Source organism: Balearica regulorum, chromosome 4 (assembly GCF_011004875.1).
Source record: "Balearica regulorum gibbericeps isolate bBalReg1 chromosome 4, bBalReg1.pri, whole genome shotgun sequence".
In the NCBI taxonomy this organism is placed as follows: Eukaryota; Metazoa; Chordata; class Aves; order Gruiformes; family Gruidae; genus Balearica; species Balearica regulorum.
Genome location: NC_046187.1, coordinates 57,354,949 through 57,380,067, shown reverse-complemented (window position 1 = coordinate 57,380,067; position 25,119 = coordinate 57,354,949). Strand labels below are relative to the sequence as shown.

Sequence of the window (25,119 nt, the reverse complement as noted above, 5' to 3'; positions counted from 1 at the left end):
TAAACTATATTCAGTATAGTTCACTGCAATAACTGTTTCTAAAAGTAAAGAAAACATTTTGGAGTCAAAAACATTAAAGCTTTCAGTCTGCAAATAAAAAAATAAGTAGAAATTTAGATTTTTACTGATTTATGGTGTACTTGCGCACCATTAATTCAATAGTAGGAGATAATAGAGTGATAGTTGCTAAGAATAATTTTATTTTTTCCATCATATTTAATACAGCTTTAGTTTAAATAAATAAAAAAAGTTTAGTATTGTCTACAATTGGCTTCATTTTATAATGCAAGTTTCTAATCAGAAGCAGCTTGACAGAAACAAGAATTAAAGAATTAATTGCTGAAGAAATCAAAAGTAAGAAACAGTTCTTAATGTAATAAATTGTATAAATAGAGAATTTGACTAAATGTGTCCTCAGATTCTCAGCTAGTTAGGCAATTTATACATAGTGTGTCTTTCTAGTTACAAAAAAAAAAGTATGTATATCATGTAAAAGCTGTGTTTAACTTCAGTTTATTCTGTCTAAAGGATTCTAAACCAACAAGGAACCAGTAACGAAAATAACTAAGGTAAAATGCAAAGCAAAGTTACATTATTTAAATCAAGGATTCATATATAATGATTTTGCTGGTATGGATCAGTCAGCCCTGGTCAGCTGCCTCCACCCTGCAGGACAGCAGGTAGGATGGGGATGCTCCCAGTTCTCTCCTGAGAGGAACTGAGAGCAGCAGTTTTTCTCACTGCAGCCTGAGCGATCTCTGAGAATAGGCCATCAGCATGGGCAGAAAAGGATGGGTTTACGATGTAGCTGTCCTCAGCTGGCTTGGCTGATCTTGAACTGAGAAGCTGATGATTTGGATTTCTTCTGCTGTGAAGATCAGATTTTAGGGTTCAATCACAATAGATGCTCTGAAATTCCCAAAAGCAAAGCAAGAAGTAGGTGGTTGTGAGTTTGGTTGTGTGGTTTTTGTTTTTTTGGTTTTTTTTTCAAAGGACTGCTGAGTCAGACTTGTGAGCTTTTTTCAGTTTGGGAAGCTCTCAAGGCATCAAAAAAAGAAAGTTTCTAAGGTATTCAAGGCAACAAGGCTTGGTTGCTTGTACTGTGAAACATTACTGGAGTAGTAATTGTAATAATAATGGAAATGCCACTTATTTTTCTTGGAATCCTAATATAACTTAATATGCTGTGTTCAAATTGATTTTGCTGATGTTTTGGTGTTATTTCTACTACTTTCTAAATAATAGACTGCCTAGTAGATCTTTGGGGGGAGAATGCGTGGGAGGAAGAATCTACTTAGTTTAGGTCAGAAGCTACAACTGAAACTAATCTGCCTTCTGGAAGAGAATAAGAAGGAATGAGAGACTGAAAATCAGGAAGCCTGAGAAAGCCCCCCCCCTTTTTTTTTTATTTCCTTTCTAAGAGTGTTCTGAAAGGGTGATCTTGGCTTTTTTCCTGGTCTGTTTTAGGGTGTATCACACTCATTTATGAGGATGTTTTATTTCAGCTGTACTGACTTGCCTCTTTCCTTTATTCCCCACAGCTTCCAGCAAAGTTGAGCACCTTTGGGCATCTTTAATCCCTCAGTGAATGGCTTGCATTTTTGCCAAATGAATGGGGATTTTGTCTCTTAAGGAGCCTTCATAACCAGGCATTTTGACACTGTCTAAAGCCCAATAAACCTTGAAGTTTATTAAACCTGTCTTAAGCCCATCTTACTTCTAAGATAATAAATTATTTGGGGAGGTGAATAGACAGTGGTGGTGTCCTATGGTGTACAACCCTTGCTTGTGCTAGTGCATTTACTCCCAATAACCCTTTTTGTAAATGAATTTGAATACTTGGATACTGTATCAAGAATCAGAGAGTTAACAGAGAGCTAGTGTCAGGGAAGAATTGGGAATCATTGAGGAGGGAAGGCTCAAATGCTGTGGTTTCACTTGTAGATGAATCTCCTTGAAGCCATTGAGGCTGCGGGCAGGGCTGGAGGGACAGACCCTCGCTTGTCCCCCAGACCGGATGCCAGCAACGCAGTAAAGAGAAAGTTCAGATTTCTGCCAGAGCTGGGTTTTGGTGCCGAGTTCACACAATGCCCCTGTTAGAGAACACTAGGTTACTGCTCATTGTGCTTCTACAGGTCAGTTTTTGTTTGGGGGAAAAAATATTGTTACCAACTGACAGCTTTTCAGATAAGTGCAGATTATCGCAAAATGCTGAGCAGTTGAAACGCGCTGTTTTCTGTATGCCAGTCACTCCCCACCTTCCCCTGCGGGGGTCTGGGCGATGACTGAGGAATATGCACTCAGCATTTGAAATTAAGTCAGTCCTGTGGTGAAACCCCTCTGTTACTCAGCAGTTACATTCCCTTTGGAGCTGTTCGCTTTTATTCTTGATCCTTCCATTTCTTTTTCTGTGTGCCAGGCCTGAATTGCACCCGCTTTGCTTAGACATCCCGATTTGGTGGGAGAGAGCCAGAATACAGTCTGGCTCACACAGCTTTTATGTGGCTGGGCAGATGTAGTAGGGCAGTGCCCTCTGCATTTGTAAGGTACATTACTGGTGCTTAGCAAGGAGTAGAGTTTTCCATAGTGAAATTCCTTGCCATGTAGATTGCAGTTTACCAAGGTTTTTCTCTTGAATCATTTATGCCTTTCTGAATTAATTTCTTATGAGTATGTACTTTCAGGTTCATGTTGACCTTCAGATTTAACAACAAGCCAAGCCTGACAAGGTAGCTGAGCTTGCTGTTTTGTACAAGTCCTCCTCTCCACAATTCAAAACAGAACTTTTACACTCCGGTCAAAAACTGTTTGCTTTCCTTTGCTGAAAAGCTCTCTGGAAATTGGTGCTATTAGCTGTCTTCGTGTGGTTAACATGTTTTGGGCCAAAGGAGTAGCAAAAATATTAGTAAATCCTGCAGGATCAGGGAAAATTCCAGGTCCTATCAGAGATGGATGGTACAGCTAACGGCTTGTTTGGGTTTTTGCCATATATATATGGGGCACCACAGTTTAACTTTATTTGCTTTACATTTGATGATGTAAAATACTGTTTCATATCATAGCCTGCTGGTTTTTGAAGGCTACTATAATGAAACAGTCTTGTGTGCTAGAGATGTTTCTGAGAACACAAAAGCAGCAGTTTGGCTCTGGGTTCCCCAAGCAGAAATATCTTAAGGAAAAAGTCGGGCAAAGCACCTCTTTCTTCAGAGATCAGCTCCCAGAGCAGCAAGACAGTTCCAGTTTGTTATTTCGCATCGTTCTGATATAGAAGCTGCAGCATTTCTGAGAAACCTCTGCTTTAAGGGGATGTTGGAACATCTTTACTGTGTCAACTAATTAATTTTAAAATTTTAAAACTAAATGGTTTAAAAGTTTTCTTAAAGTTGAAGGAGCTGAGGTTATGTATGGTGTATAGAGGTTGACTAGTGACTTAGTGAGTAAATCTTCGATAGAAACATTAAGTGAATTATAGTTCGTCTATACATTTTTATATTTTTTTATTTAGAAGCCTTTACAGCTGAAATACTCATGGATGGCAATGACTGAGGAAAAAAAATCTCAACCTTGGTTTTGTTAGTATTTTACATCTCAGTAAAGATATACAAAATATGTCAAGAGATGTGCCCAAATATTAGTTGCTTACTAATTTGTATGGGGAGGTGAGGCAGTAGAGCTGGGAAGAGCAGCTGGCACTTGAGCAGAAGCTGAGGCAAGGAATGACATTAACCACTGGTTTTATCAGTGAGTTATTTGTTCTGAGTTCTATATCTGAATTGTTTTTGGTTATTCTTACTTTTTAACCAAGTTACAATAACAAATCCTGAGATCAGTTAATGCATAAATATAAAATTTTAATAGGAGATATTTAAAGTAAAATCTTTCTGAAAAACATGGTTTGCTTACTGAGAAGCAAGAGGGGGGTTCTGGCACCTTTACCCTGTCGAGGTGGACTAGAGCGTAACAACTGGGTTTCTCCTACCTCTTTTCCGTTGTGTCTGCAAGTTCCCAAAAGGCCAGGCCAGCCAGTACTCCTGGATCAGCTGGCCAGGTGTGTGAAAGCTGCAGTTATCAGCCTGGATGAAATCACCTATGCTAGTATGTAGGATACAGCAACAGATTGTTCAAGGGAAACTGCTGGTGCTGAGGACAGGTTGTGTAAGTGGTTGAGGGAAGTAGGGTTTAGTTTGGACTAGCCCTAATTTGGTGCTGTGAACTGAATGTCTGTTTGCAATGAAATGCATCACAAAATGAAGGTTTAGTTCTATTTAAATGGATATCAGCTCAGGCACTTTGAGGCAGCTCCGCAACGCGGTCTGTCGCACGGGAAGTGGATTGGGAGAACCCACTCTCAAACACATTCCTGGTCCAAATTAAAATAGTGGAGTAGACACACCTATATACTACTTGAGAATCCAGTTGGAGAAGCTGGACGAACGGCATACGCGTGACCCTCCAGTAAATGGCCCAGGTGCAAGGAATGGGGGCACATCAGAGAATTTTTGGTTTATTGGGATGTTGACCTTTTGGCTGCTGCTTTGTGAGAATTTCAGGCCTGCAGAGGTTGTCCAGATTTTCTGTAAGCTAGACTTCTGTCTGTTACTAACTGAAGCACTGTGAAGAGAGAATAAAAACATGTACTGCCTTCCATTCTCAGGGCAGTGTGCATGCAAGCACACATGTTGATTGTCACATTTGAAAAACAAAACAAAAATTTATCTTGGCTGAAATATCTAGAGGCTTCTTCCCAACTCAAAAGTTGCTGGCTTTGGACATATGAATGCTTTTCTTTGTGCCTTTACAGCATCATCACTGTAATCCAAAACATATGTTTTTTCCAGGGGGAACTTTTGATATGCAGTAACCAAACAGGATTTTCAGGTACACGTATCCTGTGAAATTGCAGGTTTGGGGAGAAGAGACTACTTGCTCATAGTTATGCAGGCACACTCCCAGCTACTGAAAATGGCAAAGCTGAGCTAAACTGAACAGCCCCTTTCTTTTTCAATCAAACATTTTGGGGGTCCTGTGTGTTTAGTTCAAGGAGCTCTGTAACCAAATAACTTACGTTTATTAGATCTTAACAGTTGCCTCTCTACATTTACTGGACCATTGGTCTGCTGCTCTAGTACCAATGAGGTGAGCTCACTGAAGCTGTTGTCATGGAAATTTGGATGGTTAACACTAAATGTTTCATGCTGGTTTTGCTTCTTTGGACCTTTTTATAGCTTCCAATCTCCTCAAATGCAAACTATGGAAAAAGAGACTTTTAGAAGTGCTTTTGGAGTTTTAGATGATTATGTACAAGAGGCCTGTCTTTAAAACTGTCATAGCAGTTACTCAGAACCTGAACCAAAAATATGTGCTGGAATTTCAGATTTTGGATAAGTCCCACTGGAATATAACCTGCAGGATTTAGCATTCTGTGGAAGCAATTGACATTTCCATTTGACAAACAGTTATCGGAGGCTTACTTTTGTAGACTTAAGAATAATGTTTTTATATGCGAACACAGTTCATGCAGCTTATGCTATGTATATATGTATATATATGTATATACAAAATTATTGTTGTTATAATTCAAGCAGCATTTTTTGTCTGGTATTTCTAAAGATTCAATAATGCTTTCATGTATGTTTAAAAAAAAAAAACCACAAAAAGGCCTAGTCCACTTGTATATTAGGTGTGGCGGAAATACCAGTAGTCCCTAGTGCTGACGTAATTTTGGAGAGGGAAGAAGTTGGCATTGAAAGTAGTCTTTCCTTAAAATCTTCTTTTCCTGCTCTTACTGCTTTCCTTCAGATAGTCTGTTATTGTGTCCCATAGAGCATCATCCTTGTGTCCCCCTCCAGCTTCTCATGAAGATTCTGTAAGTCTGTGACATCTGTGTTTTAGAAATGTTGAATACTTGCCACTCCCTTCTGGGTTTCCTCGGCAAGTAAGTGTTTAAATATAGAATATTTCGGAAATATTGTGAAGGTCAGAATTCAGTCATTCTGAAAGGCGTGTGACAGCATGAACTCTCTGGCTTAGCTCAATTCAGTGTTTGGTAGTTGTCCATCTGATTTACCATTTTCTAAAGAAACCTAGCCTTAACTTTTGGGGAGAGTGGAAGAACAAAAAAGAATAATGGAAAATTTACTGTTGGAAGATACTGGGTAGGCTTAAAATAGCAACTTTATAACCCTGAAAAGCAAACAGATTCTGAAATTTTGTGTGTGTAGTGTTATAATTTGTGGCTGAACTAAGTATGATGTGGATCAAATTTGATATTTGTTAAGTGGTAATACAAATAAATGGTAGGAGCTCCAGAAATGCTCATGATCGTGGGCCAACATACATTATTGAAAGTCTTTGTATACACTCTTACTGGAATCTTTTTTTATTGATTACAGTTCTCCATATATTGCACTATCATGCAGACATGTTGGGAAAAGCACTGAGGCTAGGTCTGTTTAATTTCTGATTTTTAGTCATTGGGACAGCTATCTTGCTATGACTGTAGTGATGGAAGAGCATCATTACTATGTTAGCAAATATCTTGAGAATATCTTCTGGTTTCAATCAGTCTGGCACTGTGTCTTTTCCATGATGTAATTTTATTTTTTTTCTTTTTTCCTGCATCGCTTTCTTATGTAGGAACAAGACGAATTTTGAGACTGAGACTCAAATTAGTGAAGTTCTCCAGATTTCTTTTGTTGTTCATCAATTGCATCAGTAGTATTTCCAAACTCCTGTCAGGCATCAGGTAGGACTTAGATACTGCTTGCTGTTACTATGGCTTTTATTTAGATAAACCAGATGATGCAGGTAGATGATCTGACTGCAGCTTTAGAGGATTGTTGTTAATAGTGTAATATGGCTAATTGGGAGGTAACAGAAGGATGAATTTCAGCTGTTACTCCTTAGTTACTAGGGTTTTCCTAGATGAGCACTGCTTCTGAGATCAGTTAGCACCACCTGCATAGGCCAGGTAATAGTGCTCAACTGAGATGATCAAAATAAAGTTGTTGGCACAGGCTACAGATCTAGAGATCTTCCATTGTAGGTCTGTAGTGAATTTGGTACAGGGCATAAACATGAGAATTTTTGTCAGCAGGGAGAACCATCATGGCATTTTCAAAATCAGAAGGTTAAAAACTGTTAAAACTTCTCTTCTGGCTTCTTGTTCTTGGGTATTTCTGGAGTAACATCTTGGCTTGGCTCTGCAATGGCTTTCAGGAGTGATTCCATAGCTCCATTTGTCTTGATGGCACTTTTTATCTATGTTTTGACAACTCTTCTCCATCTAGGACTAAATGTGCAGCTTTATATAAAAAGGGCAGTGACATCTTGGGTTTTGTGTTGGGACATGCAAATTCACAATTGACTGTCAACACAAGGAGCGTGCTTGGCTGCCCTGTAGCAGTTAAAGTGAGGGGAGAATGGCCAATGAAGATAAGACGTCAACATTCAAATGAAGAAATGAGATCTGGTTAAGATGACCAAAAGCATGAACAAGTGAAGTAGTGCAGCATAGGGTGGTATTGCAGGACTGCCAGACATAGGATAGTCTGTAACTCTGCTCTGCAGCTGATGCGTTCCTACTATCTGTGATGGCATTTGCAGTGAAAGGCTATTTTGCAGGCAGTCTGTGAAAGGCACGTTTTCCAGGCTGATCTTCTTCCTCGAATACATTGTTAAATAACTTTTTCAGATATCTAGTATCCTATCTGTTTTTCCTTTCTTTTCACTTTTTGAGCACACTTATGTACTTAGGGCAAACATGCTGGGTTTCTTAGTGACTTTCAGAGGTACCTGATGTAAAAATATATGGAAGGACCACTCTACAAAATTATCTTTTTCCAAGCTCTTTCTTTTTTCTTGCAAGATTTTTGTGAAATCTGGATCTGAGAGGAAGAACCGAATATAGAAAAGTTGAACTTTTCACCTACTGTAAAATTTTAAGACAGCTTTATCTTTTTAACAGGAGGGAAGCAGGGCCAAATTCATCTACCATCAGCAGGAATTGGAAGGGCTGACTTTTTAGGAGAATGATCCTTGACTCTTTAGAGGAAAAATTGGCAAACTTCACTTATGTGATCTGACTAATCTTAATGGAGGGGATCTTGAGTAAACAGCTTGATCTTCCCTTTGTTCCCTACAACATCACATTGATAGCTTCCAGTAAATGCAAAATATCTTTAGGAAATATGTTTAGGAAAACAATGTGTTTTGGACTGTCGTTGATAAACAAGAGAGTTAAAACATGACCTATCCTATTGTAGCGAAATTTTCTTCACAAAAAGCTGACTGGTTTTCATTCAAATTACATAAATGTTTTACTGTCAATAGTCCTTAGTGAATCATGGGAGGTCAGTGAGCTTTCTGCGAGTTGTTCATTTGAAAATACAGTCTAATTCTGTAGATTGTTAACAATTCCCCTATATGCTTATGTAATAAGGGTCTTGCTAGAAGTTGAGGACTATTTAGGTGTACTCTTCATATTCTTCCTTCTCTTCCATGACATCGAATGCACTCTACGTTAGGAATGCCTGGTAAAAATCAGTAGCGTTAAACTTCAGGTTTATTAAACTTTAATCTTTGTCAGTACTATAAAATGTGTACATAATCCTAAGAAGACCATTCATATAGGAATCGGAGGTTGGCAAACACTTTGTGTTCAAAGGAAGTTAATTATCATAAATAAATACACTGTTATTTTAGGTGGTTTACAGTGTATTTTAGAAAAAAAAAAGAGCAAGTAATTTTAGGAAAAAAAGTAATTAGTATCAACCAGCTGTAGATTTCATAGAAGTATGTAGTTAATGGACAGATTTGAATAATGCCATTAGACCGTCTCATTAGAAGCCATCACTAGAAGGTGTATCTTACAAAAAATGCCCACCATAATCCAGAAAGGCCCTAGACGAGTGTAACCATTTGTTTTACATCCAAAAAGGAGTAAGACTGGTGAATTAAATTCTAACTGCTATTTTTAAGTGGAGGTCAGGGTAGTTTTCATGGGATGTTTAACCATTACTTTCCCCTCCTGTTCTTCTGTGATTTGACCTGAGGCAGCTGAAGTCTACTACTAGAAGACAAAGCAGCAAATATGTGCTTATCCACGAGCAAATTGGTTAACCGACATTTTATACCAGTCAGGCAGAATGCTGGAAAAAGCTGAACAACTTCTGCATTCTGATTCCCTTGGGGCCTTTATAAGGTTAATGTCTGAGTAAGATTCTTCCCATGAAAAATGTCATCCAGCTGTCCATTCCCCCCCCAGCAGTTTTAGGGAGAAGGACCGTGAGGTTGTCCCTTACTTCAGGAAGTCTTACTGTGTTGTCAGAGTAAGAGAGATGGTGTTTTAGTCTATTGCAGGTAGAGCTAACTTATACATCATGTCAATCAAAAGCATTCATAGGATGATTTCCCCCCTGTGAAAACCTTGAAATAAATTTAGGGAGGAGGGGGATTTTGACACACATCAGGATCAGCTGCCTAAGAAGGTTGTATCAGAAATAACTTCAATTGTAACAGGGACACGCATCACAGCTGGAGCTTTCCTCCCTTCTTGTTTGGAGTTGGATATTGCTAAAAAGGACGGAACAATTTGAGGCTTTATATCACTTGAAAAGAAGTTATATTTACTTCTGTCTGTTTAGCTAGCCACTGTTTTGCCAGTTGTACCAATTTTGGTAACTGTGACAGAAGCATGAGACCAAAGGAGACTGGGAGAGAGCCTGTCACCTATTATAAAATTGGAATTTAATCTCATAAATATCTATCTCTTTTTTTCCCCAAAATGTTCTCAGTAACTCATTTCCTGTTTTAAATCCTTTTATTGCTTTTCAGTTTAAAAAAAAAACCAACCTCAAAGCAACAACAAACAATCCCCCCTTCAAACCCAAGAAAAAAACCCTTGTCCTGAAAGCTTTCAAATACCATTGCTGTCTTTCCATTTATAACTACCTAAGAATAGGATTCCTCCTGTTTCCCACCCCTAGTCTCCAACTCAGCCCCAGGCCTGTCTCAGTCCTGTGAAGGGAACTGCTTGCAATCCTCCCCTCCCCAAGAAAGGGCTTTCATCTATGTTGATAATGAATTAGCATTGCTACCTATTACTTTACAACAGATAGTGCCTCCTTGTTCAATAGTCACCTTGTAAAATGTGAGCCAGGAATCCTGTAGGTATGACCAGCAACCACTGTTACGTCTTCAAGTGCTGTTTTCATGTGTGAAATTGTGTGAAAAGAAAACTTTGTAATGAAAGATGGAGGAGATAATACTATGGGGATGTTAATGCGCTTGTAAAATATCTGTTGACTTGCTTTATTTCATATTTGTGGCTTAAAAATTTGTAGTACTGAATGGAGAAGCTGATGAAGCAGTGCAAGATGGAAAGACATAGTTTGTATTGCTATGACAGAAGGGGACTAGGGAAAAATGAATTAATGAACACCATATGAAAAGCCTTCCAGTTATAGAGCGCATACAGGCTTCCCAAAAGTAGATTTTTTAGGAGCACCCCCTTCAGAGCCGGTCAGATGCCACTGCATTTAGAGCTGCAGTGAAAGCCTACCGAGGCCTTCTGTCAGCTGCAGTTTGGTTTTGGATGGTGCATTTTCAGAGGGAGCGGTCCAAAGGTAAGCAGCAATCTGGGACATATATGGTCATTTATATTTATTTAATAGCCAGGTTTTGTTGTATTCTGGGCTTCAAGTAAGGTATGGCTTGAGAGCATGTGAAAGAAAACATTAAAGTCTATCAGCCACATGATACATTTTTCTTGAGGAGGAAGCACCACCACAAAATAGAGCAGTCCAACTTCACTAGAACACCAAGTACAATTATGTTCTATTTCTGAGCTTGTTTACAATAACCTATAAACAGATTCTGCAAATACTGTTTTTTTCAGAAGAAAAGAACCTTTTTGTGCCTCTTTTAAATTGCATGGAGTGCTCTCCAACTCACATGACTTTGCGAAAAGTGTAACCTTTTCCATCTAGCTGAGGAGTCACAAGGAAGGTTCTTGAGCTGAGATTTGCCTGTAATATTAAAAGGAATGTAATACCATGAAAGTGGCATACAGTACTTGTGGCATCAGTCTGCATTACTTAGCAATCTTCTGGAGTCAGCAGTCAATGTACGTGGCAAGTCTAGTCACCTTTATGGCTTTTTATGATAACGTCTAAACTGTCAGAGTATGTGTTGGCTACGTGGAACTCTGCTCTTGGTGCTTACTGCGTCAGTCACTCCAGAGGACACTAGTGTCGCTCATGCACCATGCTCCAAGTCAAAAAGAACTGTATTTAAAAAGATGACTCTACTGCCCCACACAGAATATCCTTTGAGTTTTAGTGCACTCATGTTCATCACCTTACATACATCCCTCCAAAATTGGAGTCTTAGTCCCATCACTTTCACTTTTCCCATTTTCTGTATAGTGCCCATTCAACCCTAACTAAGCAAACTGCACCTGCAAGTAGACACATGTACGATCACTTTTCCTTTCATAGGTCCGTGGAGATATTATCCAGCCATTGAGCTTTCCCTTATCAAGGTTGAAACTACATCTTTGTCTTGGCTTTGCAGGACTTGTCCACAGGTTCTCTGGTTAAATGGGACACCCAGTGCATTTTAGGTACTAGAGAGAGAAATGAGCTAGACCAACAGGCACGGATGGTGAAGCTACTGAGAGTGGCACAGTTCATAGTTGTTTTATAAGCAGTGAGGATACCTCAGCAAAGTTTTGGATCATGTGCACTGAGGTGTGAAGTCATGGAGCAAAGGTGAACTGTCTCTGGGTGTACCCATCAATCTTAAGTACTTAAGGAGCTGTTGATAAGAATCTCACTTTCACTTTACCTGTGGTTCTTTTGTTATGCACAAAAAAACTGATGCTTGCTCACAACAGATGGTCGTCATCCAGGGACTGAAGGAACTATGAACTTTCTGCCTCTCTGAATTGAATCTTGGTTTGAAAGTGGCTTTGTGAGAGGAATAAAAGTCAACAAACAGCTAAGGAAGAAAGCTAATAATTAAAGTACTCTATAGAATTGTTGATTGGGAGTCAAGGGGTGAAAATTTGGAAAATGAGATTGACTAGAAAAAGTCAGCGAGGTGTAGGAGGCTGTAGAGTAGTCTCCCAGCAAGATAATAGAAGAAAAAAAAACCTGTGAGACACTTGAGATAAAACCTGAATATAAAAGGTCTTTCACCAAAATGGAAATTAACTTGACAAGTTTGTTACTCTTTTCTACCTTGAATTTCTACTAATGCCAAGGAATAAGGAAATTCTGTCACTTTTAAAACTTTTTTTTTTACTTCAGTGAGAGACTAAAGACTGTGTTTTTGTGCTGGAAGTTTTTAGTTCATTCTTTGGTTAAAGTAATGGGCAAGACTTCTCATAAAAGAAATCTCAGCTGATTGTGTCTTGCCTTTCTTTTTCTGGCAGCTGTACGTTTCCTGTTGGGAAGAGGAGGTGGTGGGGTCCCTGTCATTGGGGTTACTTGGAACTCAGCTGGATGTGACCCCCAGCATCTCATCTAAGTTTGAAGTTGGATCTAACTTGAAAGTTTGCCTTGCTTTTGGGGGGGGGGGGGGGGGGGGGGGGGGCGGGGGCTGCACTGTCAGAGGTTGCTTCCAAATTAAATTATTCTGCGAGTCTGAAAGGAGAAATTGTGCAGTACCTCAATTTAAAAAAAAAAAAAAATTTCCTAGTGAAATCTAGAAATTGAAATGCTTTAGATCTAAAAATGCCAAACTGTAAATACATTGAGTGGAGAAAACTATTCAAAAAGTTAGTTGACCAATAGTGTGGGTTTAAGGAGTGATAAGGATGGGAAGTGTTGATTTTTGTTTTATTACTGCACAGCTCTTTTGCTAGAAGTGTGCTGGAAATAGACCGACTGCTTTTTAGGACACATCAAACTACCAAAAGATTTGACTGCAGTCTTTTAAAAATGCAAATAAATACTTTGCTCTATCATCTTTTTATATATGTTGTGTATGTCTCAAATTATTTTCCTTTCTTCTGTTCTACTACTTTTACAAAGTATTCCATGATTATAAATACCTTCTGGGTGACAAAAACATTGCTATCTGTCCTGATACAACTAGATGATGGCTTCTCCCAACATACATAGGTGTGAACCCTGTTTTTCCTGTAGCAGCACTCTCTAGTGAAATAGAGAAGGAAAGGTATTAACAGCGAACAGTGTTAATACCTTTGACTTCTTGATGTATTTTATTGAGCCTGCTATGGTCAGAAAAAAAAGGCAAGTAAAAACACTTAAAAACAATTCAGATGTTCTCTCATACTTGAGTAGGCAGACAAAACTCAATCAAAACGTCTACTTGTTTCAAGAGCTTTGTGAAAGATTTTTTAAGGCTCTATTCTGGACAGGGTGGTGTGGACCTACTGAGGTTCAACTCAAGGTCTTACCCTAATGGTTTTCAGTCTTCAAGAATTCATGGAGTCTATTGTGTAAGACCAGTTCCTGACAACACAGGTCTGTCTTACATTAAACAAAACCTCATACTTCCTTGAAATAGCTAAGCCTGTGCTTGAGCCCTTCACTGACCTGAAGCCTTATGAAGGGACTGGTAGGTATAAACTGATAGGTTTATACCTACAGTATAAGCACTACATAGCATCTAAAATCATAAATCATTCCTTCCCCCCGCCCCTAGTCCTGGCCAGTTGATAGGTTAACAGTTCTCTTTCTGTGATGTGCTTTGCTTTCCTACCTACTGTGTATTAAAGAAACAAGGAATCTTTTTTTAGTCTGGTCTTGTTTACCAAAAGGCAGCTGTTGCATTCAGCTGTTACTGGGTTTTTTTTTTCATTAAAATAGCTGCTCACTCTTTCTCAAATCCACTGATAGGCTAAAGACATTGACATCTTACTGCATGTTTGTATGTAAACTTACAGGGTGACTTCTGGTTGCATGGGGAAAAAAATGCAACTGCAGTTTCTCTTTCTGTGAAGGGAAGCAGCTGTTCCTTGGTCTTCAGATGCAGCAAACCTGTGTGTGCTTAAAAATTACTGCCTTCTCTCATGGTTTGGTGTGTGGTGTAGCTGTTTCTCTAGTAACAGACTACTGTGTATTAGGAAGTTCTAAGTGTTGGTTTGTATTTTGCTTGATTACCCAAGAGTCAAGTCATAAGAATACTCATCTTTTCAGTTCCCTGCTTTGTTTATGCAAAATAAACATTCTCATCATAGCAGAAATAACATGGTATACTCTAAAAAAAAATTTAAAAAATCAGTCACAATAGTCCAGTGTTAATTTTAATGGTTATAGATACATCTTCTTTTTCAGTATCTAGTTCAGACACTCTAAATGCAAAAACTTTTCCTAATACATTTCAGTTGTCTTCTGTTCACCTGTTCTGTTTGGCCCAGAGTGAGTGATGAGAAGGCAATGTTTTGTATTTGGTAAAATTTCATCTTTGCTTACACTGTTGTTCTATACTTAGTTTTGTGGTTTTAGGGAAATAATTTTAGGTCATCAGCAGTCATTTTTCTGATTACAGAAATAGCCTTTATCCACTAATTACGTGTTTATACTGAGAAACAAGTCAGAAAAACACTTAAGAATAGAAGTATGCTAGAAAAGAGAATTTGTACTGCGGGAAGAAATCATATATATGTGCAACAGTCCTCCCCCCACTGTCTTAGCAAGTTCAGATTAGTAGACACAATAACCTATAGATCTGTATAGGAGATGTTGGTATCTAAGTCACCAAGCTGAGATAGTATGAGACCTTTGGAGTTCATCTAGTTCAGCCCTCTGCTCAAAGCAGAGTCACCTAGAGCAAGTTGCTCAGGGCCATGTCCGGTCAGAGTTTGCGTATCTACAAGGATGGAGGCTCTGCAACCTCTCTGGGCAACCTGTGCCAGCATGTGGCTACCCTTAAAATAAAAGACTTTTTCTTATGTTCAGAAAGAACTCCACAACATTTAAAAAACTCCGAACAACATTAGCAGCAACTTGATCCTTGCTGCTTTTTGATACAAATTGAAGAGTCATAAAACCTGATTCAGTTAACATCTCAATTAATTGCTGGAGGTTTGCAAGAGATGTGGTTACTGTTCACCTGGTGGCATGCTGCTTAATCTGGAAAAATTCCAGTTGTGGTTAATAAACATTTGCCAGGATAGAGCCTAGATTGTTTATTTTAATAATTTGAAATAACTGTAATATACTTATTTATTTACATTTCTTTCTCTTTTTAACTGTTTACTTGATCTTCATGTACTCAGCATCCACATCTGTTTGCTGAGTGAGCCAGGATCAGAGGACACGCAGCAGCGTGTGGATTCTTCATTTCTAGATACTTGCATAAAAAGCCTGGAATGGTACAGGTAGATGAAGAGAGCACAAATCTTGATCAGCCCAAGAACAGTTCCAGGGAAATATATATATTGGTTTTTCTCATTCATCATGGTGTCTTGTCTTCACTAATGAAAAGGGATTAATCTTTAACATATGTAAGGGTCACAGGAAACTGAGGTGGTGATTTGCTGCTTCTGCTAGAGCAATACTGAATCGATTGTCTAATCAGAAGTAATATAATTATATTAACAGGCTGTGAATTTTTTTAGGTTAATGAGCAGGAACAGAGTTGTCAGTGTTTTTTCAGTAAGTGTAGCACGGAAGCCAGCTGTTACTTATAAATGACATAATTCAAGCCTTAGCATGTGTGAAAATAAATAAATAAATAGTCCCCTTAGTTTTCATCAACAGGCCCACTACATCTCCTCAAACTTGAAGTTTATTAACTATTACAAAGTCATTTTGTAAGATGTAGTGTCTTTACTGTCTGTATGTAAAGCCCAGCCACTGCTGAATAGCAATTTTGTCAATTTCCAAGGTGTTTGATAACAAAAACCATTGAAGAGATCAAATTCAATAACCGCATGTCTGTGATGGATCCCAAATGCCTTGTCTGGGCTTTAGCTCAGCTGTAACCCTTGCAGCACCTGCACTGCTGGAGACTCTTCTGATGCTGGTCAGCATGGGCGTGCTGGGGGACTGACTGAGATGGTGGCGCTCTTTGCCTGGGTAAGGGCAGACATTCCTGGCTTTGACATGAGTATTTTCCAGGAAATACCTCATTCCTTTGCTGTCACCTCTGCAGCCTCAGCAAAAGCGAAGATGAGATTGCAGATCTCTGCTTGAATTCTGGGTAACTCAGAAGTAAAATTGCATATGGCTAGTGAGTCTAGATGCTCCCACAAGAGTAAAAATGTGTTTATCAGAAAATGCTAAAGCAGTTGCAGCTTGAAGTATGAGTAGAATAAAGTTTTATATTTTGCTGTCATCCTGATATGTTATGCAACTAAGAATTGGTTCTTTGAAGGACTGTTATCTAAATGAAACTGAGCTGAACCTTGAACTCACTGTGGAGCAAATATATATCATTTGAGGTAATAAAGATTCATTATACCCTTACATTCTTCTTGTATATGATTAAAAAGTTAGGCATGATGCTGCCTGAGCCCAAAGCTTTCCGGCTGGTCTGTTATAGCTAAGAACAGATTTCTGAAGTCATGACCCTGCTTTTCTTAACTCTTTCCCCATTGTCTTTCCTGGGTGATTAGTTGATTACTCATGCCTTGTGCTCAAGGGTGAAGTAATGCTTCCTGAGTTGTCTTTTTTATTTATTTTGTAATCTGTTACTTATTGTCTTAAATCCACTAGCTCTGTGTGTGTGTGTATCTATCCATCTATCTATCTATTCATCTTTGTTTTCTTGTCTGTAAGAAGAATCCTATTGAGGTCTTTATGAGTATCCAAGAATATTGAAATTCAGTTTTCACCGTTCAGCCTGGTTTTTATCTCTAAGTCCTTTGCTCTTTCCTGTGTTGGTACATTATTGCATCATGCTTAAGTGTTAGATAACCATAGAAAAGTCTGAAAAAGACAGAGATCATGTCTCTGAAGCATTCTTTAGGTTTAGGGATGCCTTTTCTCATAGGAGAGATGGGTTTAAGCTGAAGGAGGGTCGATTTAGATTAGATGTTAGAAAGAAATGCTTTACTGTGAAGGTGGTGAGGCACTGGAACAGGTTGCTCAGAGAGGTTGTGGAGGTCCCATCCCTGGAAGTGTTCCAGGCCAGGTTGGATGGGGCTTTGGGCAACGTGGTCTAGTGGAGGGTGTCCCTGCCTGCAGCAGGGGGGTTGGAACTAGATGATCTTTGAGGTCCCTTCCAACCCAAACCATTCTATGATTCTACGATTCTTCTAGGTTGCTGTTTGTCTGCTGCTCCCAGACTTCCTTCTGTACTATCCCCAACCAAATACTTGAAAGTAAGCAAGCTCCAATGTTTGACAGTGGAAATTTATTTTGTTAGGAAACTAGCATACTTAGCATGGATTTTTCTCAAAGTAATTTGGGGGAATTAAAAAGCTGGCAGAGTTATCTGTTGTAATCATAGATGGTAGCCCCGCATTTGTTGTTATGGCAGCAGCACATGCTACAGAAGAACCTTAATCTCCTCGGCCAGTCAAAGCAGTGGGCTGTAACCAAGCATTGGCCTCACAGCAGCTTAGCAGATAGCATATGCATGTTCCTACCTTATAACCATATCAGAAACTGCAACCCTTTACTGTTACTTAAAATATATCAGATAGCAGTTTGGGGTTTGTTTATAATTACAACATCTGTGGGCTGTGGCAGCCTGATCTCTCATACAGATGCCCAGCAAGTGATACTGTATGTGGAAGTAATGTTATTGGAGAGTGTCACCTTGGATAGTAGAATAAAAATGAACATCTAACATGATGAATAAAAAAACCCACAGCTACTTACAGTTAAAAAAGCCCCCAGCCACCAAACTGCCATAACAATGTAATATGCTATTATGAAGGTGAAAGCAAATTTGCAAGAGACTCATTAATCTGCATGGCATGAATGCTTGAGTAAAAGAAGGGAGTAAAAAATAACAGATATTAAATAACTTTCCCAATTAATTAATTAATCTGTGGCTTCTCTTATACTTTCTGAAGTATTTTTATCTTTCATTTTGAGTTTGAATTTGTCGTGTTATACTGGTTCCTTCAGGTGCAAAAGTTTTACTGAAAACACACAGCATTACAAGAGACGAAGCTCTTCTGACAAAGGGTGGATGATGGCGAACTCCTGACACGGAGACAAATGAGCAATTCATCTAGTCAGTGTTGAACTTTTATAATGTGTCTGTTGGACAAATACAAGGTCACTTCAACTGGTCTTTCAGAAAACAAAACCAAACTAGCCATTCCAGAAAAATAACAGCAGGGAGTACCTCTTAGTCTTGCAATTTGTTTGGCATAAAGCACTAGATGGCTAATGTGTAATTTTTTTCCCCTCCTGTAGGTGCCTGAGATTATAAGCTCTATTCGACAAGCTGGAAAAATTGCTCGTCAGGAAGAGTTTCAGAATAATCTCTCAGATGTTGAAGATCCTTTTGCCAAGAAGTTTGAGGTGCTGTTCTGTGGACGGGTGACAGTAGCACATAAAAACGCACCTCCAGCACTCATAGATGAATGCATTGAGAAATTCAATCGTGCAAGTTGTACAAAAAAATCAGATTTCAATTCATCATCCCAACAACATGAAACTGCCAATAACTTTGGAGGCTTCTCTCTCAGCAACAAATTTCGGTCTGTCTTCCAGCCCTTGGTCAGTGAAGAGGAGGAGAAAAGGCCAATTAGGAAATCCTTTTCTCAGCCTGGGCTTCGTTCCTTTGCTTTTAAGAAGGATTTGCAAGAGGGAAGCCAAAGGAGTAACAGCTTTGTCAGATCTTTTGAAGAAGATGCAATTTCACTGAACCTAAAAAGTCAACTTGTCTATGGACACAGTGTTGTGCAGCCAACAGACATTGCAGAAAACCGGACGATGTTGTTTACGGTAAAGCAAGATTTGCAGCTCTTGGTGATGTTTTCACATCTTGGAGTTTGGAGTGACAAACTCCAAACAAGATGTTCTGACAGATGGCAGTTACTTCTTTAATAACTTAATTGCAATTACCAGAGCTTAATTTAGACTCACCTATTTCTCTAGAAATCATTACCAGTCACTGTAAATTGTTTCACATAGTCAAAATAAGTTTATATTAAATAGTTTAAACCAGCGCTACCCGAAACATTGGGCTTCTAACGACAGCTTTTAGAAAGCTACAGCAAGTTAGTAGGTAGTTACGCTATTGCAAAATGTTATGTACAATTACACTAACTAGTAACAGCAGAAATAAATTTCCCGGTGAATGAGTTACAGGTAACTAGAGCAGAAGGACCAAACCATGACTAGGGGCTAGTAGACTTTATGTCCCATGATAAGCAGGGTAATTCATGAAAGCATTCCTGTGCCAACATGTCTGTGTAATGATGGAGTAATGTAGTCACTTCCTAGGCTACTACATACCTGCCTCCACTCCTGTCCTGCTTTTGTGTAGTTAGCAATGCCTTAGGTGAGCAGCAAAAGTTTTTTTCAAGACCTGTGAAATAAGTAAGGAATGTGTTATTTTGTTCCTCTTATAATCCTCATGATGGATAAGTTATATAAAATATTCTAAATATCTTGTATCTTATGAACATAATGCAAACCTGGACCTGATATTGCAATGGCTGGCTATCAGAAGGTCATCTTGGATCTGTCAGCTGCTGTTGAGGCTGGGAGTTTTTGAGGACAGTAACAGAGTTTTTTGGAGGGGGGAAAGAGAAGTGCTGCTTTAAGAAGGATTGCTAGAATGTTATGTCTGTAAAAAGTAACACACAGAAAGAGGTGTAGTTAGCTAGACCTCATTTAAAACTTTAGTCATGGCAGACTGGCATCAGAGAGAGAAGTGGAAGAAGGTGGAGAGAAATTTTGTGCTCCAGTAAAAACAATTCCATGTTTACCTTCTTCCCTTGAGCAGGTATTTCACACAGAAAATATAGATGTCCTTTATAATAATGCCTAATTTTTAAACAAATTCTGACTTCATTACTAATTCATGGCACATATTTTAGAGATAGGGAGATTATAGATGGACTGCTTAGGTCCAGATCCTCTTACTCCAGCGAGTGCGTTTTCAATTCATATTGAATAAATGCGACAGTTCTCAAAGACACATGCAGCTTCAGCCAGAATATAACATCAGTCACCTGCTGACAGGCTCATTTCCAAATTGTGGGACTCTGCTGATCTGGCTTTCTATCTTGGGTTGCTTTTTGCCTGGGAAAATATTGTTTATTAGGCACAGTTGTATTCTTTTGCCTTTCAGCTGAATATAAGGAAGTGAAGTAACTGTGGTTTGTGCCTCCGGTATCCACAAGCTAGCAGCTTGTGGTAGAGCTGAGTTTGTTGGTTAGCTATCCCCCCATGTTCAGCAGGTTCTGAGTAACGGTACGCACGCAGTGTGCACAGGTCTTTGCCTCTGCTCATCAATTTGTGTGTGGCTACATATAAAATGCTTAAAAGTAACTTTTTATCCAGAGAAAAAAAAATTGTTTGTATTTTCTCAGTTAAAGTTCTCACTTGGATTTTCCCCAGGACTGCAGAGGTTGGTTGCTGTATGAGGTGTGAAAAATGTTCAGATGAATTATCTGCTGACTCTCCTCACCTGGTTCAGACAGTCCTGATTTTGATATCTCTTCCAGAAGAACTACTTTCCTAGCCAATTTCTTAGGATTTTTTTTTTTTTTTTTTAATTTTTAGCATTTTCTCCTGGCTGTATTTTGGGTGGGTGGGGATTGGTTTGGTTTATTTTCCCTTATTCGCTTGGCTTTAAATGATCCCTGCTGCCCTGGGACCAAGCATGAAAGAAGTATGTGGGGCTGAGCTAAGAAGGAACCTCTCACTGCAGAGAGGGGAAGGCAGCAGTGAGCAGGAGGAGGCTGCTGAGTAGGTGTTGGAAGGATTAACCCCATGAACATGTGTGCAGTCAGCCCTGGGGACAATACCAGGAAACCAGCAGAGAGTTGGGAAAACTCGTTGTGACTGGTTGAAGTGAAAGAAGAGGTGGAAGGTGAATGCACAGGACCATTTTTAGACACACAGAGGTGGCACATCTCACTTGATCCATTCACACACAAGATTCCCCCCCCCCCCCCCTTAAGAAATTACAGGTATATTGGTCCCGGTGATGTTTTTATGTGTGTCTTCTGGGATTCGGTAGTGGTTGAAGCTTCAGCAGGTTTGTCTAAGTCATGTTTGTGAATGGATCCAGATTCCACCCATCTTCCCTAAAATCTGATATGAGACTTGTCCTTAGCAGACTTTCTGATGCGCCAGAAACTATGAGGAATTTAAATTTTATCTGTTAAAATGTTACAAAGATGTTGCCAGAAGCTGAAAAATTGAAAACAATAGTTTCACCTTAAAAATGCCCTTTGCCCATTAAAAGTTAGCATCACCTTTTGGGTCACTCCTGTATAAATGGCCTACAGATTAAATTAAGTTAGAACATATACTCCAGTAAACTCATTTTTATAGTTTGAGTTAAAGTCTTTAAATTAAATGCTGTGTGTGTCTTAAACAGATAAACAAAACCCTAAAAATAATTAGGTGGGATACAGGTAAAGACACACACTTGGATTTATATTTTAGGACAATTTAATTAAGTAGCTTCTGGGAATGTGGTATGTGCCAAGCCTGCAGAAAATAAGAAAAGAGCGTGAGTATATTTTCTCAGTGCAAAGTAAGTTACTTGCAGTATAATATTACTCTCATCTAATTAAACACTATTCTTGGTCTCTTGTCTCAAATGTGAAACTAAATCTCAGTTCAGTAATGTGCAGAGCTCTGAATGCCAATTCAATGTTGTTTCAGTATTCTCTTTTTCTCTGGTAATAATACATTAATTGGCCTAAAAATACAGGTAGAAAAAAATGGAGATTTATGTCCAGGAAACAGTTTTATAGCGAGACAAAAGGAAGTGTAATGTTTCTTGTTATCATCTTGCTGTTTATTTTGCTCTTTTTAGATTGGCCAGTCTGAAGTTTACCTTATCAGTCCTGACACAAAAAAAGTAGCAATTGAAAAAAGCTTTAAAGAAATATCCTTTTGTTCTCAGGTAAGATTGCAGTGTATTCTTTCTCTCTTTTTTTGTTTAAATATTCTGCACTTGTGAATGCTCGTGTACTCGTCTCTCCAAGTATTTCAAATGGATTCTCACCCCAGGGGTTTCAATAATTGCTATTGACAAGATGCTAGTTAATCAGTAATTATGTAAAACTGACATTCTTCATATGTTTTGCACTGTAATTTCTGAGATAGACTTCTGTGTGCAGTTGATGAATAATATCAGCTAGAAGGAACACCCTGGTCAGCTCGAGTTTGAGGTTTCAGTGGGCTTGATTCACAGTTGTGCAAATCGGGGAATCTGAGCCATATTTTTCAAGAAGTGGTAATGACAGGAGATAAACAATATATGAGTTCTCTAAAAAATACTTCAAAAATTTTTTTTTTTTTCCAAGAGTGTAAGTTGCATGTGTGTAAAAGAAGACAACCCTCTGCCATGCAGAGGCAGTGTGTGTGATGCGCTGAGGATAAGTGTGTTTCAGAGCCTCTTCATTCAGGATTAATCTCTGTTTCTTCTGCCACAGAGTTTGCTTCCTTGTCCTTCTGCATCTCTTTTTTTGTGGTTCTGACTTTGATTTTGCATGGATTGTGTGAGGGTGCAATTTATCTAATGACTTTGAGCGGTGATGTTTTGAAAGAGATGCGTCTTACACGTGAAGATGAAGAATGGCATTGTGCAGGCGTGTGATTCACACTCAGCTACTGCAAGCAGCTCAACGCTGTGAGGGCAGAATAGTCACTGTCACATCAAGGACATGGGACAGCTCGGGCAAGTGCAGCACTCCTCTGTGAGCAGCTGCACAAAATGCTGGTGGCTCCTGCGTACAGGAGCAGAGGACTCTCCTTTGAGTGTTGCTCAAATACCAGCCTGCAGATTGAAGCAGCTGTTCATTAAAACATTTCATAGACCAGTTCCTTTTGTTAAGTAACCAGTTCCATGACACAGGGATTTGTCTTTCCCTAGCCGTTTTCTGTCCTGCAAGGCATGATTTGTATTTAGTTTGTCTGTGTACCAGATTTGATTCAGTTTAAGTGAATAGGGAAATTGAATTTAATTCATTAAACTAGGGTAGAGTCCTTAGAGAACACTTAATTCCTTTGAAACCTGTTATAGATCATTTTAGTTTAAATCTCTGAGAAGTTAACCTGAACTATAATTATATAAATAAGCTTACATTTATTAAGGAATGGATGTTCCTGCTAATTTACCTAAAAATTCACCTTGAATTAAACCAGTGCACTGCTTGTTTGTACTGTGGGGCTTGGGTGGGAATAAGACCTAGTATACCAGAATGTGAATTTTGCCACTCTTTCTTGCACTAGGAACTATTTTGCACTTGGCTTACTTGCATAGTGCGGGTCTATTCAGTGCACCACAGGCTCTGGTCTTAATGATACTGGGGCAAAACTTTTTTTTTTCTCCCAGTAGGTTTATTTACCCATTTTTAAATATTGGGAATGTGATTTGCTGTTATTTGCTTCTAGCTTTTTTGGAAATTTTTTTTTCATAAATGACTTTGGTTTCTAATTTGATGAGGATAGTTTTCATCACTGAACATACAGGTAGCTATTCTGAAAATTTCAGAGTAAACACAAGTAGTTTGCATGCTGTCAGATCAAGAGCTTTGAAGAGAACTCCTGGATCACAGAAAAATCTTTGTCCCTACGTTCCCTTAGGCCATCTCTTAGGCAGGAGCTAGTTAGGTAGACTTTGTGACTTGCCCTGAAGGTCAGCAGACAGTTGTGCTCCTCAGAGCAGAAGTGAGATTCTCATTGAATTCTCCCCTCCTGTCTGAAGAATATGTTGCTAGGCAGATGTTATGTCAGTTGGGCAAATACCAGTATCGGGATACAGAGGCCTTTTCCCCCATGTATGCACATTTCAGAAGATGTGACAGAATGATCTTATGGACTTATCTTGATCATACGAGAATGTCAATAATCTTTTTTAAATTATAAGGGAGATCAGAATCAGTACTTAATTTCCAGAATACCCAATCCGTCATTGAGATATTATAATGGCAGAAAGAAGTATGTGGTCCTGAGGCAGTATCTGACTTGGCTAATCTGAAACAGCTAAGAGTGTTTCCCAGCTCCTGGTACCTTGCACTTTTGTGAACAGGGCTGTGATCCCAGCTGGGCTTCCTCCACCATAACAGTTGGGTTGTCAGGAGAAGAAATGGACTTTCAGAAGAAGAAACGTGGGCAGAGGGCTTATTGAGGGGGCTCAGCACGTTCTGTGCACATCTCTGATGTTGATGATGGAGGGAGAGAGTCTGTGAGTTGCATCAGCCTGTTCTTGCTTTATCATGTAGCTGCCTCCTAAAATGCTTAGCCGTGGACATCTAATAGAGCTAAAGTTGGAGAAGCTGCAGGCTTTACATCATTTGAGTGTCCTTCTGATCTTTCTGTTCTCATGGTGTATTAGTGCCTGCTGTTAGTGTAATAAAGCCTTCATTATCTATGAGTAATTGTCACACTCCAACAATCCAGCTATCTCCATATACGTTAAATTATTTTCTTTCATTCAGCTAGCATGCTCTGAAGGATTATTGTTAGTATTTCAAACTATAAAACAACATTGTTTGGATTGCTTAAGGATATCTGATGCTGTAACATGTTCTTTTTTTTGGGACACCTGACCATTCTGTTTTATAGAAGTATTCACTTTTTATGCTTTTTAAATGCTTTTTTTAATGTTTTCTTCATGATAAAAAGACGAAGAGAATATTCAGTGATTCTTGCTGTGTTAATAAGGAAAAGCAAAAAAAAAAAAAAAACAGACCAACAAAAAAAGTCCTGCTTGGCATCTTCACATTGTTTAAATTTCACTGACAATTCTGATTTACTGTGATTCACCATTATGATTTTTGATGCAACAGTTTATTGCCTCTCTTTATGCGACTTTAATATTGTTGTGCCAGGACAGCTAAAGGGTAGTAAAATGGTGCTGAGTGTAATTGAATTTCTATACACAGGCTCTACCACTGTACATCATCATAATTTTGGGGTTTTTTTGACCAAGAATGGTACACTGAGGAGACATGCACTGGGGTCACCTAACTCTACTCATCTGAAATTCTTT

At 38.9% G+C, this 25,119-nt stretch overlaps 1 protein-coding gene across 7 annotated transcripts in view; it reads left to right on the top strand.

Annotated features, from left to right (window-relative positions):
• TBC1D1 (TBC1 domain family member 1) overlaps positions 1 to 25,119 on the top strand; it is a 114,848-nt gene that overhangs the window by 34,386 nt on the left and 55,343 nt on the right. For all 7 annotated transcript variants that reach the window (XM_075752323.1, XM_075752325.1, XM_075752322.1 and 4 more), the window contains 2 exons: positions 18,348 to 18,881; positions 21,937 to 22,026. In XM_075752323.1, the coding sequence (XP_075608438.1) occupies positions 18,348 to 18,881; positions 21,937 to 22,026 (624 nt within the window). The remainder of the gene's footprint in view (positions 1 to 18,347; positions 18,882 to 21,936; positions 22,027 to 25,119) is intronic.